The sequence below is a fragment of the Agelaius phoeniceus genome, chromosome 21 (genome assembly GCF_051311805.1).
Source record: "Agelaius phoeniceus isolate bAgePho1 chromosome 21, bAgePho1.hap1, whole genome shotgun sequence".
NCBI classification, from domain to species: Eukaryota; Metazoa; Chordata; class Aves; order Passeriformes; family Icteridae; genus Agelaius; species Agelaius phoeniceus.
Window position 1 is genome coordinate 1,330,619 of NC_135285.1, and position 17,421 is coordinate 1,348,039.

At 60.0% G+C, this 17,421-nt stretch overlaps 1 protein-coding gene across 6 annotated transcripts in view; it reads right to left on the reverse strand.

Moving 5' to 3' along the window:
- Nucleotides 1-225: 225 nt before the first annotated feature.
- The window catches only part of RGS3 (regulator of G protein signaling 3), a 75,880-nt gene continuing 58,684 nt past the window's right edge, over nt 226-17,421 (reverse strand). For 3 of the 6 annotated variants that reach the window (XM_054646202.2, XM_054646203.2, XM_077189183.1), the window contains 6 exons: nt 11,677-12,327; nt 7,283-7,356; nt 3,250-3,351; nt 2,379-2,440; nt 1,581-1,747; nt 226-1,491 (listed from right to left, as the gene is read on the reverse strand). In XM_054646202.2, the coding sequence (XP_054502177.2) occupies nt 1,306-1,491; nt 1,581-1,747; nt 2,379-2,440; nt 3,250-3,351; nt 7,283-7,356; nt 11,677-12,327 (1,242 nt within the window). In that variant the 3' untranslated portion in view covers nt 226-1,305. Of the gene's footprint in view, nt 1,492-1,580; nt 1,748-2,378; nt 2,441-3,249; nt 3,352-3,435; nt 3,824-6,095; nt 6,519-7,282; nt 7,357-11,676; nt 12,328-17,421 lie in introns of those variants that run through there. The other 3 variants (XM_077189185.1, XM_077189184.1, XM_054646207.2) reach the window with 3 other exon arrangements.

Here is a 17,421-nt window from a genome sequence, read left to right on the forward strand (position 1 = left end):
CTGGCCTTGGGAACGGTCTCACTTTGGGCAAAACTCTGCTCCTACACCCAGACCTGGCCTCAGGAGCATCTGGCAGCTGCTCCATCATAAAAAACAGTTCAGACATTCATGGAATCAGATTTTCCCTTCTTTAGGCACACAGTAACAGGATTTTACACTCCTCAGCAAGGCGAGGGCTGCACGGCTCCACCGGTGCTGACAAACACGGCATGAACAAAAGCCAGCTACAAGAAATGATATTCTCCTTTTATTTACCTATGACCATGACAATGTAGGTTTGTTTCTAGCTGCAGAGATGCTTTGCACTGTAAACTGGGAGGCAGGCAGTGCACCCTGCCCTGCCAGGGCCAGCAGGAACCCCTGCTTCCCAACCACAGCATTGTTATCCAGAGTCAGGAGAGCGGCTGCTGCACAGAAGTTGCTTTTCTGCTTTTCTCCATCACCAAACCCTCCGTCGTCAGGGCATCAGTAATTGATATTTACACCAGGCTCCCCCAGCGGCCCGCTGCCAGGGAATGGGTCTGGCACACAAAACCTGCTACCTTACAAAATCTACACACCTGCAAAAAGAAAAAGGCATCCACTCCGCCGGAGAACTCGGCCGCAACACACACAAATATTGCACTTGTAACTTGGGAACAGGGAGGACACGGGGCTTTCCTAGCACACAGCAACGTGTCCAGCTACAGGAGGGCAATAAATAAACCAGGGGTGAGGGCAGGAGGGGGTGCTTTGCACCCTCCAGCACAGGGCAAGGTCCCAGCTCTCTCTGCTCCCAGGGGGACCCAACCACGAGCCAAGGAAGCGCCGGGCTCTTGCCAGAGCTGCTCGGGGCAGCCAGGAGGCCCCAGGGCACAGGGAAGCACAGCAGCATCCTGGGGCTGCTCCAGTTCACAAGGCTTTAATCCAGGACCACATCTGTGTTGGTGCTGCTGTCCCCTCGCCAGAGCCCTGCACGAGATCCCCTCCTCCTCCTCCTCGCCGAGCTGGGCTCACTCTCCACCTTCCAGCAACACTCCTGGCTGGGGCAGGTGCTTCACAGTATCTTGTGGGAGCTTCCCTCCAGGCTAAATCCAGGCCAGGGCCACCCCGAAGGCGTCGTACCAGCCATGGTGGGGCTGCAGCAGTGCCAGCCTGCCCGGCCATGGTGCCCTCGGCCCCGGCTCGCTGCCTTCAGCTGCCCCCTGTCCGTACGGCCTGGGGCACGAGCAGCACAGCGACTCCCACCAGCTCCTGGGAAGGCCTCCACTGCCCAATTCCATGTAAACACACAGCTCCCAGCCTGCCCCGAGACAGTCCTTGGGCCTACAGCGGGGAGCTGCCCTTTTTCTGGTTGATTATGTCCAAGTAGAGGTCGGAGCGGAGGAAGCGGGGGTATGAGTCCTTCTCCATGAGCCCGTAAATCCTCTTCTGTGCCAGGTCAAAGCAGCTGCGGGTGATGTTCTGCAGGTTCTCCTTGGTGTGCTCCCGTGTGTAGGAGTCCAGGTTGACCTGTGGGCAGAGGAGCCAGGGCTGGTGAGCAGCTCCCCAGGCAGGCACTGTGCCGGGAGCCGCACACCAGCGTGGGAGCCAGCCCTCACCTCCTTGCAGGACTGGATGGCAATGTACTCAGCGAAGATCTTCTTGGCCTTGGAGACCATCTTGGACTGGGATTTGATCTTCTTGAACTCCTCACAGGCCAGCCAGAACTCCAGGTTCTCCTCACTGAACTCGGTGCGCAGGAAGGCCCTGAAGGCAGCGAGCCCGTCTGTGGGAAACAGGGACGTGGTTCTACTCCTGCTCACAGACAGGGAACAGCCCCACAGGAGCCTCAGCCCCACAGGAGCCTCAGCTCTGGCACAGCTGCAGCCCAAAGCACCTCCCTGCACTGCCCAAAAAAGCCCCTTGTGCAAACAGGCAGCGATGGCACTGCCCGGGCAGCACAGCCCATCCAGGAGCTGAATCCACATCCCCAGCCTGGCTGCAGCACCCAGAGCAAGAAGGGAGGCTGGGCTGGAGTGGGGACAGGACCCCCTGGCCATCCCCTGGGCTGCATGTAGGATGGGGTGCCTGAGAAGGGCTGTCCTCCCATCTTCAGGATGTTCTAAAGCTGCTCCTGCTCCATGGTCCCTCTGCACAGCCCCAAACTGGGCACAGCATGGATCCCTGTCCCCTCCTCCCCAAGCCCTCACCTGAAGCTCTCCCTGGCCCCTGCCCCCAAGATCCTCCCTGGGCCAGGCAGGAGCAGGAGGGGTGCAGACAAGGGAGAGGCTAATTTTGCTTTGTGCATCCCCAAACACCGGAAGGGATTAACAGAGGAAATCCCAGCTTTATCCAGGCACGTGTCTGGATATTCCCCTGGCAGCAAACACAAGTGTTAGGGATGGACACACACTCACATTTGTGCAGCAGCAGCTTCTCCAGGGAGTCCCCCCACTTGAGCGCTTCCTCAGGAGCGGGCCTGTGGAGGAAGGATGGACGTTGGCAAAGCTCAGCAGCAAAAGCTGCTTTTGCTGCCTGCTAAACATTTCCAGTGGATTAAAAGCCAGGCTGTGAGCCCAGCACAGCTGCTCCCAGCTCCCAAATCAGCTCCTGCTAAATGTTTCCAGAGGATAAAGCCACACTGTGTGCCTGAGGGGCTGGCCCTGGCTCCCACCTTGTTACTGGACTGGCAGAGCAGCTGAAGGCATAGCCAGGCTCTGCACCAGGCAGCACCACAGCAGCTCTGCCAAAAGGGAACTGCTGCCTTTAGGCTGGCAGGAAGAAAATCCACCCCCAGGGGGTGTGTGCAGGCAGCTGTGGCACTTGGGGTGTCTGAGGAAGAATTGAAGAAGCCCTGGGTGATGCAGAGCTGTGGAAAAATGGGACTTCAGCTGCCCCATTCAAGCAGCCAGAGAAGCTGCCAGGAGCAAGAGCAGGGAGGGCTTGTCTCCAGCTGCTGGAGCATCTCCAGAGCAAAGTGGTTTTTCAAACCATCCTCTGGCCAGTTAAAGTTCCATAGACAGGCACTGGGAGAACGCTGCTGTCAGGTAAATTTCCAGCCCAAGCTGCTGCGGTGCCGCTGTGCAGGCAGCACCTCTCATCCTCCAGCAGGAGATTTTCAGCCAAAAAAAAATATTTTAAATGCTCCTCTAGACACAAAAACTTTGTCCACAGCTTCCCCAAACGGGGTGAACACGGCCTCCCCGGAGGTGAGGAGCTCCAGACCACAGCTTGTCCCCAAGCCCGCACGGTCCCCATCCCCACGGTCCCCGAGCTCGCAGCACCTACTTGAGCGATTTGAGCACTTTGTCCAGCTTGCCGGAGGGATTGGCTCCGGGGGACTCGTTCCGCCGCCGAAAAATCCCCAGGCGGTTCTTCATGTCCTTGGCTCTAGAGAGAAGAGCGAGCGTGAGCGGGCGGGCGAGGGGACCCCCGGCCCCCGGGTCCCTTCGCCCCTCGCCCACCAGCACCTACTCCTTCATGGTGTGCCGGCGCTGCAGGCTGCCCGTGTGCGGCCGCTGCACCGCCAGCAGCATCTCCGCGTGGAACTCCAGCGGCTGCGGCTTGGACAGGTCGCGGAAGAAGGGCATGGCAGCGGGGACAGCGGCGGGGACAGCGGCGGGGACAGCGGCGGGGACGCTCTGCCGGCCGCCCGAGCCGCGCTCCTGCCGCAGCGGCCAGCGCGGACGGGAAGTGGGAGGGCTCAGCGCGGAGAGCTTTAAATGCGGCGTGGGGCGGCCCGGAGAGGGCGAGTGAGTGAGTAAAGGCTGTGTCAGCCCCGCCGCTGGCTGGGACGGCTCTGCCGTTGCTGGGGAAACTTGAGGAAAGGTGGAAAAATCAGCGCCGAGGCGGATAGTGGGGCCTTTCAAGAGACGGCGGGGAAAAATAATCACGGCGAGGATTTACGAGGGTTATTTATAGAGCGCAGGGAAGGCAGCGGGGCCGGCGGCGGGGCGGAGCGGGCTGAGGAGCAGAGCGGGGACGGCGCTGCCCCGTGTCCCCCCTGCGTGGGCACCCACACACGCAAACCCCACGGGTGTTCACACGTCTGCGGTGCCAGCCCGGGCGGGACACGGCCTGGGGACATTTCCCTAAAGGAGTGGCCGGGGTTGGCAGCGCAGGGCGCTGGGGCAAAGACACCCCACTCTGTCACCCGCGCACGGGTCCCCCCGCTCCAGCATCCCTGGGCAGACAGACTGAGGGACACACGGCCGTGGGGGTCGCGGTTGCCCCGGGGAGCGGCCAGTCACACAAAGCTGTGCGGATTTTTGGGAAGCGCCGTGGGAAAAGGAGCCCCCCCCCCACCACGGGCAGGGATGGGACGGGCGGTGCTGCCCCCGCGTGGCACCGCGCGGTCACTGCACCCCGACACCGCGGGCACCGGGACCAAACACCCCCAAAAACCCCAAAAATGCAGCAAGGACAAGTTCTAGCGCTTGGGCCTTGCTTCTCACTCCCTTTTCTGGCCGTCTTCTCCCAATGGCTCTGATCTGTCACTCATTAAAAAGCAAGTATATTGCTATCTTAATTACATGTGGCTGGAACGGTTATAACTCGAAAGAATTACAGCTTCCATCTGTGTTTTTAATTTCTTCCATTTAAAATACCTCTCCTCGATCTCATCATAAAGTGCACATAGACAGTGTTTCACTGCCTGTGGATGTAATGTATTTATCAAAACTTAAGAGCATCAGTCTTTTCTCAACACATGTGGACTCTGCTCTCTAAATCTGAAGCTCCTTATCCGACAACATCTCATCAGGCAAGCAGCTTCAGTTTTCACTTCTTGCTCTTTCTGATTCTGCAAATTTAACGTTACAGGATCTGCCACAGGTCGCACAGCAAGGATGCTCAGAGAAGCCACCTCTATCTGGCCAAGCCATGCCCAGGGACACGAGGGGGACAGGAGGGGTTCAGGGCACGGATGCACCACCCCACCCCAGGTGATGTTCTCCAGACCCACAGCTCTCTCCAGTCCCAGGAGGGTAAAATAAAAGGTGCAACAACCCCAGGGCTCAGTCCAATGAGCCACAGAATGATTGTAGAGGGCAATCACTCCCCCCAGTCCCTGCTGCCATCCATACCCTCAAGGACACAGTTTCACTGCCTTCACACCCCCTGGGCTGTGGTCCCAGCAGGACGCACCTCCCGCTGCTGCCAGGCACCCGCTAACGTGGGAAATGCAGATCCAAACACGGAGCCTCACGCTCCAAACAGCGTCTGCCTCCCATCGCTGCGCCGTCAGCGCCGCCGGCAGCCGGGGACCCGCCAGCGCACGGGACCAGCCATGCACAGAGCCTGGAGCAGCAATGCCAGCAGTGCTCCCAGCCTAGCAGGGCAGCAGCTCCCAGCTGTTCCCAGCAGTGCTCCCAGCCTAGCAGGGCAGCAGCTCCCAGCTGTTCCCAGCAGTGCTCCCAGCCTAGCAGGGCAGCAGCTCCCAGTTGTTCCCAGCAGTGCTCCCAGTTTAGCAGGGCAGCAGTTCCCAGTTGTTCCCAGCAGTGCTCCCAGTTTAGCAGGGCAGCAGCTCCCAGCTGTTCCCAGCAGTGCTCCCAGCCTAGCAGGGCAGCAGCTCCCAGCTGTTCCCAGCAGTGCTCCCAGTTTAGCAGGGCAGCAGTTCCCAGTTGTTCCCAGCAGTGCTCCCAGTCTAGCAGGGCAGCAGTGGGCACCTGGCGGGGCTGGCAGAGCTCTGAACACCCCTTGTGTGACACACGAGGGTCGCCCCCAGAGCACAGCCCTTGACACCAGGCCAGCTTGAACACACCAGGCAGGTGATCCTGGCTCCTGGGTGGATTTCCCAGCTGGAACACACCAGGCAAACACCTCCTAAGGAAGCTCCCCAACTTCCACATGCTGCTCCTCTTGCACACTCTTGCACAGAAGGAGTGGCACCGACCCAGGCTGCGACAGCCACGGGCAGGCACAGCCCCCAGCTGCAGCCACACTGCACAATAAATGCCCCAGCAAAAATAATTCCACAAAATAATTGCTGATTTCACTGCGGAGTTGCCTCTATAAATGGATCTGCCCCAGCACCCCAGCATGACCCCGAGGCCCAGCACCATCACCCCGCGCTGCTTCCAAACCATGCCCAGGGCAGCACATCCCCCTTCCTCGCGGGATGCTGGCTGTCCTACCTTTCCAGGTATTTTTCCGAAAAGTCCACCATGGCGGTACATGGAGGCCGGCAGCGTCTGCCGGGAGAGGAGCGAGTGCGGCCCCGCGGCCCCCGCCCCATAAATAGTCCCGGGGCCGGCTGGGACGGGGCGGCGCAGCCAATGGCGCTGCCAAGGCTCCCCGGAGCATCCCCCGAGCATCCCCCGCCGCTCAAGGTGAGCGGAGCCCTCTCCGCAACCGCCCCTGACCCGGGGGGGCCCAGCCTCCCCCGCCAGCCCCGCTCCCCACGCGGCCGGGGGGACGTCCCTGCTCCAAGGGCTTCGTTTTCATTTCCAGTGCTGGGGAGGGAAATAATAAAAAGAGCTAAAAATAGGCGGCAGCGATGCGGCAGCGCGGGCCGACAGTGCCGCTCGCTGGCACAGCGGCGAGGCCGGGCAGCTGCGTGCGCAGCCCCCTCGCACCCTGGGCCGCTCCAAGCACGTGTGGCTGCTCCGTTTGCCCGGCACAGGGTGCAGGTGATGTGAGCAGGGGGCAGGGCACAGGCACACGTGGCGCAGGGCACGGGGCACAGGCCCGGGGCACCCCCGGCCCCGGCCGGACCCGCGTTCCGAGGAGTTTGCTCCGCACACCCTCACTCGTGCGCCTGCCCCCCTCAGCTGCAGCTGTGTTTGAGGACAGCAAAGGCCACGGCTGCCTTGTCCTTGCTCGCACCCACTTTTTGGCACCCCAAAGCCTTACCGGGAGCAGCAGAGAGCTGCCGGTGTCCCTGGGGGTCCCCGCGGTCCCCGCTCCCACCGCGCTGCCGCAGATGTGCCGCGAGGGCTGAGCCTGACCCTCCCCATTCCACCTCCCCATTCCTCCTCCCGGCATGGGGCCAGCGGGAAGGAGGCCCCCAGCTCAGATTTCAGCGCTTCCATGTCCTCTCCCTGAACCCGGGCACGCTGTTTTTCCTCAGAGCAGGGGTCTTCACCCTGCCCGGGCTCGGTGGGAGGGGGCGCTCCCAGCTGGGCTGGGCAGTGCCCCCAGCACACCCCGCACCCTCCCTGAAACAATTCCCTCTGAAGTGAGACCCCAGTTTGTGGCTTTGCTGCTGGAAAAAGTCAAGGGAAGACAGGGATCCTGAGGACTCCAGCAGGGCTAGGCCGAGGTGTCTGACCCCACAAACAGCCCTGGCACCCCCTGATGCCACCCCCAGTGTGACACTTACAGGCTCTTGCTGTGTTTCTTGCGGGAGGTCTCGTCCCCTTCGTCACAGCTGCACTCAGGGTCTGCTCCACTCAGCTGGGAGGAACAGAAGAACAGTGTCTGTCACCACACCAGGACGTGCCCACGGTGTCACTCTGTGTCACAAGCCAGCAGGGCCAGCACGCCCACATCCCCACAGCACACAGCCCAGACCCACAGCACCCACAGGGCCCCTTCCTCAGGATGGCAGTGACATGGGACAAGCTCCTGACACAGGAACCTCCCTGCCCTCACTCATCCTCTGCCAATTCAGCCCATGGTGCTCCTGGAGCATCCAAAGAGACCCCAGGGCCGCTGGCCCAGGTACCCTCCAGGTTCAAGTTGCTGACAGTGGAACCTCCTACAGGGAGGGCATTCACATCTCCACTCCTGATGCTCCTACTCCTGCTGCTGAATGGGCACAGGGATCCTGCCACTGCCCACAGAGCCCCCCAGAACCAGGCTGGGCACCCAAAATCAGTCAGGAGTTCCCAGCAGTCCCCAGGCAGGAGAAATCAGAGCAATTCACTTATAATTGAGTCATATCATTGCAGTTTACAAGTGTCCTCTCTGACTGCTGCTCCAGGGCAGCCTGGACAAACCAAGGGGATCTGGGATGTGCCATGAGCTCAGGGCAGCAGCAGCACAGCTACAAAGCCTGCACCAGGCAGGGAGACCTGTGGGATCACCATGGCCAGGGCCTTTAGCATTCCATCCATCCCTGCACGCTGCAGATGCTCACAGCCAGCCCCACATCCCAACCCCCGGGGGGAACCATGCTGGGGCAACTGGGGTGACTGGGAATGAGCATGCTGGGGCAAGTGGGATGTACTGGGAGTGTCTGTAACCATACTGGAGGGGACAACACTGGGAACAGCTGGGACCATATTGGGGGCAACTTGGAGCATCTGGGAATGACTGTGTCTATACTGGGGGCCACTGAGATCATACTGGCAGTGAGAGGGACTGTACTAGGGGTGACTGGGTGCAACTGGGATCATACTGGGTGGAACTGGGATGACACTGAGGGGGACTGGGATCATACAGGGAGTGACCAGGAGCATGCTGAGGGCAGTTTGGACCATGTTGGGGAAAACTGGGATATACTGGGAGCAACTGGAACTGCACTGATGGTGACTCTGAGTAGCTTTGGGCAACTGGAATCATGCTGGAAGCAACTGGGAGGAAGTGGGAGTGACTGGGAGCATGCTGGGGGTGACTGGGATATACTGAGTGAGACTGGGGGTCACTGGGATCATACTGGGAGTGACTGGAACCAGGGCAATGGCCTGGGCTGGGTGATGTGGGGCCTCAGGGAGCGCAGGGAGCACTGTGATTCTGCAGGGCCTGATGGAACCAAGGGGACATTGTGACACTCGGGGCCCGCCTTGGCCGCGGGGTGTTTCAGAAGCCCCGGGGCCCCCGGAGCTGCCGGGCGCTTTCCAGGATCATCCCCCGCGGCCGGGCCGTGGGAACCGGGGTTCTCAGCCCCGCAGCCCCGGGCCCGGGGTTCCGGACATTTCCTTCCATTCTGCGCTCGGCTTTCCGGAGTTTATCGGGCCCGAACAATGCGGCCCCCGCCGCTCCGGCCCCGGCAGACGGGCTGGCCGCGCCTTCCTGCCATTGTCCGGGCAGGCTCCGGGCTCGGGGACAAAAGGCAGCGGCAGAGCTCTCCCGAGGAGCCCCAGGCTCCCCACCGTGCCCGATAAAACATCCAGCTCCAAACCCCACTGCAGGAAGGGGGGGACGGGGAGGCACACCGGGCACGATGGTGTTAAAAGAGGCTGTGGGATGAGCCCCTCTGGAACACTCCCAGATGGGAAAATAACCAAGGTTGATGGATGTGATGGCCCTGCAGCGAGGCCCTGCAGCTTGACAGCTTGGTGGGGAATTCCCTGTGGGAATTGTGCATCAGCGTCCTGCTCCAAAAAGCTGGGAGGTTTCATTGAACTATTTAAGGGCACAGACCAATGAAAGTGCTCCCGAAATGTAGGCAGGGGCTACAATCCCACAGTGGCTCAGCCCCGTGTCTGGCTTCCCTGACTGCTGCACTCCCTCCACAGGCAGCTGGAGAGGCAGGGCAAGGGGAACAGTGGGAGCACAGCAGGAATGGGGCAGTGGGGACGGGACAGTGGGAATGGGGAATGGGAACAGGGAAATGGGAATGGGGCAGTGGGAACAGGGCAGTGGGAACAGGGGAATGGGAATGGGATGATGGGAGCAGGGCAATGGGAGCAGAGCAGTGGGAATGAGGTAGTGGGAACAGAACAGTGGGAATGGGGCAGTGGGAATAGGGCAATGGGAATGGGGTGGTGGAAGCAGAGCAGTGGGAATAAGGCAATGGGAGCAAGACAGAAGAAACAGGCAGGGGTGCCCAGAAGAACACATGGGTAAGGATTTAGGCTCCAGGCAGCCAGAGCTGCTGCAGACCTGGAATTGGGAGCTGCAGCCACCACACTGCCCTCTCCACCAGCACAGGCTGCCATTCCCTGCCCCAAAAATCCCAGTCTAACGTGCACCAGAACAGTTTAACCCAGGAGGAGCTCCGTTCACCTCCCGGGAAAACATCATCCCCCCAGGTGAGAGCAGGAAGAGCCCTGGCGGCTCCCCGGGGCAGGGGGAGCAGGACCAGGGGGCCCAGCAGGGACACAGAGCCCACCCGGCTCGGGCAGCGCTGCGGGGATGCAGGGATGCAGGGCTGCAGGCTCGGGGATGCAGGGATGCAGGGCTGCAGGGTTGCAGGGATGCAAGGTTTCAGGGCTGCAGGGATGCAGGCTCGGGGCTGTAGGGTTTCAGGGCTGCAGGGTTGCAGGGATGCAGGGATGCAGGGTTGCAGGGATGCAAGGTTTCAGGGCTGCAGGACTGCAGGGTTTCAGGGATGCAGGGATGCAGGCTCGGGGCTGTAGGGTTTCAGGGCTGCAGGGTTTCAGGGCTGCAGGGTTTCAGGGCTGCAGGGCTGCAAGGTTTCAGGGCTGCAGGGTTGCAGGGCTGCAGGGCTGCAAGGTTTCAGGGCTGCAGGTTCGGGGCTGTAGGGTTTCAGGGCTGCAGGGTTGCAGGGCTGCAAGGTTTCAGGGCTGCAGGGATGCAGGCTCGGGGCTGTAGGGTTTCAGGGCTGTAGGGTTTCAGGGCTGCAGGCTCGGGGCTGCACACACAGCGGCACTGTGAGCTCTCCTTCAGGCCACCGCTCACGGGACGCTCCCAGCCGGCGCTGTCGCTGTCACCGCCTCCCTCGCACGTGTGACAGGCAGCGACCGCGTCCCTGACACAAGGGTGGCTTTTCTTTGTCGGGGATAGGGCGGGTCTGGACCCCCCATCTCCTCTCGCACACAATTGTTGGCCTCAGTCTCCAGGAGAGTTTGACTCCCCTGCAGACAACAGCCCCATCCCAGCAGTCTGTAACCCTGGGAAGGGCTCTCACCAGCTGGTCAGGGACTCTGAGCCCAAAAATTCGTCCAGGAAACAGCATCAGGGTGGCTTTTCAAGCAGCATGGCAGGAAAAGGGTTAACCCAGCATGGGTTTAACCCCAGGGTCTGCAGCAGCCTCTCCTTGCCAAGGAGCCATTGCTCTGGAGTAGAATGTGGCTCTGCAAGGGGCTCCCAAGCAGCAGGACATGGTTCTGAGCTGTGAAAGGAGGTCCTGAGCTGGGAGCACACCCTGAACTCTGTGCTGAGCACCAGAGCCCTGAGCAGCACCCAGAGCTGAGGATGGGGCAGAGCAGGGTTTGGGGCCAGGGGTCACTTTCAGCACCTTGCCAGTGCCACCTGGGGAGGATGGGGACAGCAGGGCTTCCCATGAATGATTCCTGCACCATGCAACCAGGGCCAGCTCTGCTCTGGGGGCTCAGGAGCACCCCAGACCCCCAGGTTGCACAGGCCAGTCCTGGGCAGAGCTGCCTCAGCACAGCCTCTGCTGCTCCTCCCACAGCACAGGTGGGGTCACACATCTCTGCTGAGCACAGCTTCTCCAGGAGATGGACCCCACAGCGGCCAAAGCCCTGCAGAAGGCGGGTGGGGCAGAGGGTCACACTGCTCCTGCACCCCCTGCACACTGGGGACTGTCACCAGGGACTCTCCCCATGCTGCTGGGAGCAGCCCTGTGCATTCCCAGATCCCCAGGGGCACTCTGCCACCAGCAGTCCCAGCAGGCAGCGCTGCCCAGGCCATGGGTGCAGCGGTGGCAGTGCCACCCACGGCCCCAGCCCGCTGCTCTGGGCGCCCTGCCCCGGCTGCTGGCACCTCCAGAGCTGGTGCCAGGGGCAGGGACCCTCCTGAGTGCCCAGAAGGGAGCTTTGCCATACTCATGGAGACAGGGGCCACATGGCAGGACACCTCCAGCCAGGAGCTGTCCCAGCTCACGGCCAGCCGAGGCTCTCGTACCTTCCTGTGGCCCGAGAAGAGCAGCGTCAGCTGGTGGATGGAGCCGCCGTTCTTGACCAGCTCCTTCTTGAGGGTCCTGGGGGAGGGCAGAGCCCAGCGTGCGGCGGTGCCCTGGCTGTCGGGGCAGTGCAGGGTGGTGTCGGAGGTGAAGCAGTGGCCCTTGGTCTCCTGCAGGAGGCTGCCCTCGCTGTGCGTGCGGCGCCGCAGCGAGCCCTGCACGCTCAGGGTGTAGCCGGCCTGCCCGCCCGTCTCGATCATGCTGCTGCGCTTCAGCTCGTTCCTCTCCAGGTACTGCTCGTCGCTGTCCCCCTCCTCCTCCTCCTCCTCCTCCTCCTCCTCATCCTCCTCGTCCTCATCTTCCTCCTCATCCTCCTCCTCGTCCTCGCCGTCCGTGCCCGCGGCGCTTTGGCTGAAGGTGCTGTCCAGCCGCAGCTCGGGGATGACAAAGGCGTGCAGGGAGCTGGGCTGCTCCTCTCCCTTTGCCGTGGCCACCGGCTGCTTTTCCGCCGGGAGAGGAGCCTGGGTGGCCCCCAGAGCGTCCCAGGGCTCGGCCAGAGCCGCTGCCTTGGCAGCCAGAGGGGCATCACCCACTGCTGCCTTCCCATCCTCCGAGGGCATCTGCCCCGGCTTCTCGGCCTCCGTCTCCAGCATCTGCCAGAGGAGAAGATAGAGAAGGATGAAAGCAGAAGCACCCCAGATCTCTCTGGCACCTTCCTGAGGAGCCTTTCACCTCCTCACACCCCCCCTACAATGCTGGCACCGATTTGTACAATGCTAACAGTGCTCTGGTGGGGTGGGATGGCATCGTCCCCATGTCCCCAGGTGGTGCCAAGTCACCCATTGCTGTCCTGCTCCTGAGCCCTGGAACAGCAGGTCCCCCGGCAGGCAGGAGCAGGATGGTGGCACTCAGCTCCCGGCAGCACCGGGGGGTTCTGAGGAGTCCCAGGGTGCCGGCTGGGCTCCAGCCACAGAGGCAGAGCCGTGGCAGCATCCTCACCCCGATGGCTGCTGGAGCTGCTGCCCTGCAGGGATCCCCCAGGGGCTGCAGAGAAACCCGGCAGCTCCTCGGCAGCTCTGCCCCCTCCTGCACCGCGTTATCATCAACGGCCGAAGGGAAGCGCCGGGCTCTGCCCATCCCTGCCTTGCCCCAGCTCAGCCCGAGGCTCTGGGATACAAAACCACAGCCACTCCAGCCAGCCCCTGCCGGGGGTTTTGCCTTTGGGGCTGGTTTTTCCAGGTCTCTTTGCCTGTTGGGGAAGGCCTGAGCAAGCTCTGTCCTTTCAAAGGGAAAAGTCCGAGGGAAAGAACCTCCAAGGTTGGTTTTGTGAGCAGGGGGAGGCTCTGATGAGCCCTCCCTTGCCAGAGCAGAGAGTCCTGTGTGATTTTTGTGTCTAAGCCAAAGGGGCAAAACCAGCCCAGCAGGGAAAAAAAGACCAAACGAGAGAAAATCCTCTCTTTAAGAAGCAATTCCCTCCTACACAGGTCCTGGGGCAGGGACTTCCACAGGACCATCCCCAGCTAACAAGTCACCCAGAAAAAGTCACTGAATCCCCAGCTGAGATCCAAGCATTTTCACAAACCCAGTGACACCAGAAAGTTGGAGTTAACAAAGACACCCCTTACTTCAGCTTCAAAAGGGGCAGCAGCCCCAGGAGTCAGCCCATCCAGGCTCACATCCCTTTGGGAAGAGGCACACACAGAGTGGACAGAGGTTCCATCCCCATGGAGGTTCCAGCCTGTGACAGCACCCCTGGGAGAGCCACCCTGCAGGGGACACCCCTCATTCCCCAGAGCACAGAGGGGATATCCTGGACATCCCCAGGCAGCTGTGTGCAGATGTTGGGCTGCAGAAGCTGCTGTCACCTCCAGGAAACACCCCGGGGGGATGAGGGGGGTGTGAGCCTCCTGTGCACAGAGGGGACAGCACAGACACCACCCAGCAGCACCTGCCTGAGCTCAGGGGGCAAAGAGCTGGGTGGGTTTCCAGGAAGATGCTGGAGCCCACACGTGTCCAGCTGTGCCTTGTCCTGGTTTATCACACCCAAAGGGTCCCTGTGTCACCTGTAGCACAGAGAGCAGCAGCTCTGTCCCAACCAGCCTGGCTCACCCCAGCAGCAACTCAGCATCACCTGAAGTCCCCCAGTGAGTCAGAACACAAATTCAGAGACCACATTGTGCTTGGTCCCTTCATGGCATCGCTCTGTCCATGAAACAGCTGGATTTGGTGTCAGGCACAAAGCAAATGCTCCCTCACCCCACCCTTGGGGTGAAATTACACATTAATTCCTTGTAAGAAGGGAATGTTCCCAGCCCTGCCCTGCCAGGCTGCCCATTTGCACCAGAGCTGCCTCAATGATGCTGCTGATGTTTTATTTGTCTTGCAATCACTGTCATCATTATCTCATGAAATAATTAGAGGAAAAACCCACACAGCCCTGGAGTCAGTCCCCACAAAGCCCTCCCCCAGCCCTGCCTATCTGCCCAGTCCTGCTCACAGTGCTGGGTGCCTGCATCTGATAAGGTCCTAGAAGGAAATGAACAGGCTCCTTTAAAATGAGAGACATTTGGGGATTAAATTAAATCCTTGCACTAATTCAATCAGAGCCTCTGCTGCTCTTCTCTGGCATGGAGGGGATGAGCAGCAGCCTCACCATGAGCCGGGGTCGGTTCCATCTCGGGCTGAGAGCATCACCAGGGCTGTGAAATGATCTCTGCACAGGGCTGAGCTCTGCTCAGCATCACCTGGGCTGGGGAGAGGCAGCAATGCCATCACTGCCAGCCCACAGACCTGCTCCTGGCTGGGACTTCATCAGCACCAGGGACTTCATCAGCCAAGGCCACCTTGCTGCCCAAATCTGATTGGGACCTCAAAGATGGGGATGTGACCAGGTTTCACAGGCTCACAGGATGGTTTGGGTTGGAAGGCACCTAAAGCCCATCTTATCCCACCCCCTTCCATGGGGTTCACTGTCCCAGGCTGTTCCAAGCCCCATCCAGCCTGGCCTTGGGCACTGCCCAGGGGCAGCCACAGCTGCTCTGGGCACCTGTGCCAGGAATTCCTTCCAAGTATCCCACCTAACCCTGCCCTCTGGCAGTGGGAGCCATTCCCTGTGTCCTGTCACTCCAGGCCCTTGTCCAAATTCCCTCCCCAGTTCTCTTGGATCTCGTTTAGGCCCTGGCAGGGGCTCTGAGCTCTCCCTGGAGCCATTGAGCAGCTCTTCCAGTACCTGAGGGGGGCTGACACCTTCTCACCACCTCCTGTGGCCAAGGGGCTGCTGGAGGAGGCAGCAGTGGAGGCAGTGCTGGTGCTGTCTGAGGGAGCTGCTGTCCTTCCACATCACAGACTCTCCCAAAACATCCCCTGCTCTCACTGCAGCAGCAGCAGCAGCTCAGGAGCCAGCACCAACATCTGGATCTCTCCATTCCCAATGCCTTGGTCTCACTGCTCTCAGCATCTGGGTGTCCCTGACCTCCACGTGCAGATTTCCCTTTTTTCACCACCTGCATCTTCCCCTGCACCCAACAAAGTGGTTTTGCCATTCCCAGCCTCTGGGTTTCCCTGTCTGCATCAGGGCAGGTCCAGGGGCTGAGGGGATTTACTCCATCCTCCCTGGAGGATCTCACACTTCACTCTTCCAGTTTCTGTCTCAGACTGAGAGGCCAAGGCAGCATTTCCTGAGAAGGGGAAGAGAAAGCAGAAGCAAGAGCTGCCTCCAAAGCCCAGCATGGCTCTCTGGGGTCATTTTAGGGAAGGAGGATGATAGGTCTGAGACCAGAGCAACGGCAAGAGAGTTCCTGAGAATGATCTCCTCATTGAGCAAATATCAACACACTCCAAAAAAAAGCCAACACTGCCCTGCCTGCTCCAACATCCTCAAACCTTGCACCTGTTACCCACTCCCTGGGTTCTCTTTGCCATCAAGGATCACTCACTATCTCAAAAATTAGGGTTTTTTTCAAGTTTTTAAAGTTTTATTGAAACCAAGGCAGGGCAGAAGAACTGCAAAGCCTCTGCTCCTTGGTCTGTACCTCGAGCAGGTTTTTCTGAGCTGCTGCTCACATCCAGGACAGTTCCAGCTCACCAGCAGAGAAAACTTCAACGAGTGCCAGCACAACCTTGACTTCTCTAGCATTTCTTTTAATAATGTGGCCTTGCTGGTGGCCCACAGCTGGGGCTTCCAGCTGGGAAAACCCCAGCCATGGAGACAGCACACTGAGAGCTGGAGCCTGCCCTGCCCTTGTCCTGGTGCTGCTGCCAGCTCTCCCACTGCCAGAAGTGCTGGCACAGGTGGCATTCCCTGGAATCCCCAGCAAGGAAAGATCCGGGATTTTTTTATTTTTTTTTTTTTTATGCTCTCAGCTTCTCATTTCAAAGCCTCTGCTCCTCCCAGTCATGGAGCCACTGTGGCTCAAGGAATGCCTGGCCACAGGGATAGTTAATTGAGTTTAATTGAGCCTTTCCTGGCTCCTGATGGGGATGCTCAGGTTTTCTCTTTCTTTTGTGGTGATGCTGAGGAAGAGGAGGCAAAACACAGCTCAGAGAGCTGCCCTGCACCCAAGTACCTCCTCGGGCAAAACCAGGGATTGGGAAAAGCAGGGAAGTCCCTGCAGGCTGTTGGACATGGATGTGAGCAGGAAAGCAAGGGATGTGCTGCTCCAGCTGTGCTCTCACCCAGGAGGGTGAATGGACCTCCTGGGACACTGCAGGAGGAGCCAATCTTGTGGCTGTCCCCAACCATGGCAGCTCCATCCTCCCTGTGTCCCTCTCTGTCTCCTGCTGCCCTTCAAAGACCTTTGCTCTGAGATGCCTCACCTGTCCCCAAAAGCATTTAACTCCATGGGAATGAGACCAAGGTTATTCTGGGAGAGATGCAGACAGCAGTGGGTTCCCTGTGCTAGAGGCAATATCCCACCCTAGCTGGATTGCAGCTGATGCAAAAAAGAGCACCCACATCATCCAGGGAAACATTAATCTTCCCAAAGTAGATCTTTCCTAAAGCAGAAGGAAAATATTTTACAATTTGGGTTCTTAGCATGGGACAACCTGTGCCCAGATCCCCCAGATTGGAAACTTCTGTGAAAGGCTGTTGAGCACCTCAGGATTTATAAGTGACTTCTAAGAGCCAAGGAAGCTCACAGCTACAGGGAACAGCATCTAAAGCACAGCACGGGGCTGAGGGGAAGAAAGCAAAGCCTGAAATGCAAAGCAGAACTACCAAAACTTGAGAAAATCTTCGTGGGAGTCCCTGTGAAAGCACTCACAAGGACCATTCCCCGAGCTCTGCTCCTCACCCTCTGCGAGGCCGGCCAGAGCCCAGGGCTCGCTGCACAGCCGGGTTTTCTACCCTGGCCCTGCTTCATTACTGCACAATGAATAATTGATCCCGGGCAATTAGCGGAACAGCAACAGCGGCACTGGTGTCTGAGCAGCGGGGCCGGCAGTGCCTGGGGCAGGGCAGGGAGGGTGGAGGTGCAGATGGGAGATGGGGGGTGAGGTTTGTACCGCCCCAAAAACCTGGCCGGGGGCTGCCTCAGAGCCCTGGCAGGAGAAGCCTTGGCAGGAGAAGCCTTGGCAGGAGAAGCTCTCCTCGGGGAGGAAACACGGGGGGATCCCTGCCTGTAGGATGGTCGGGACGGACAGAGACCAGAGATCTCTGGAGCCAGGGCTGGAACTTGGGGTTTATTGCAAAGGGCCTGGGGGCAGGGCCCTGCTGGGAGCTGCCAGGCACAGCTCAGAGCAGGCCT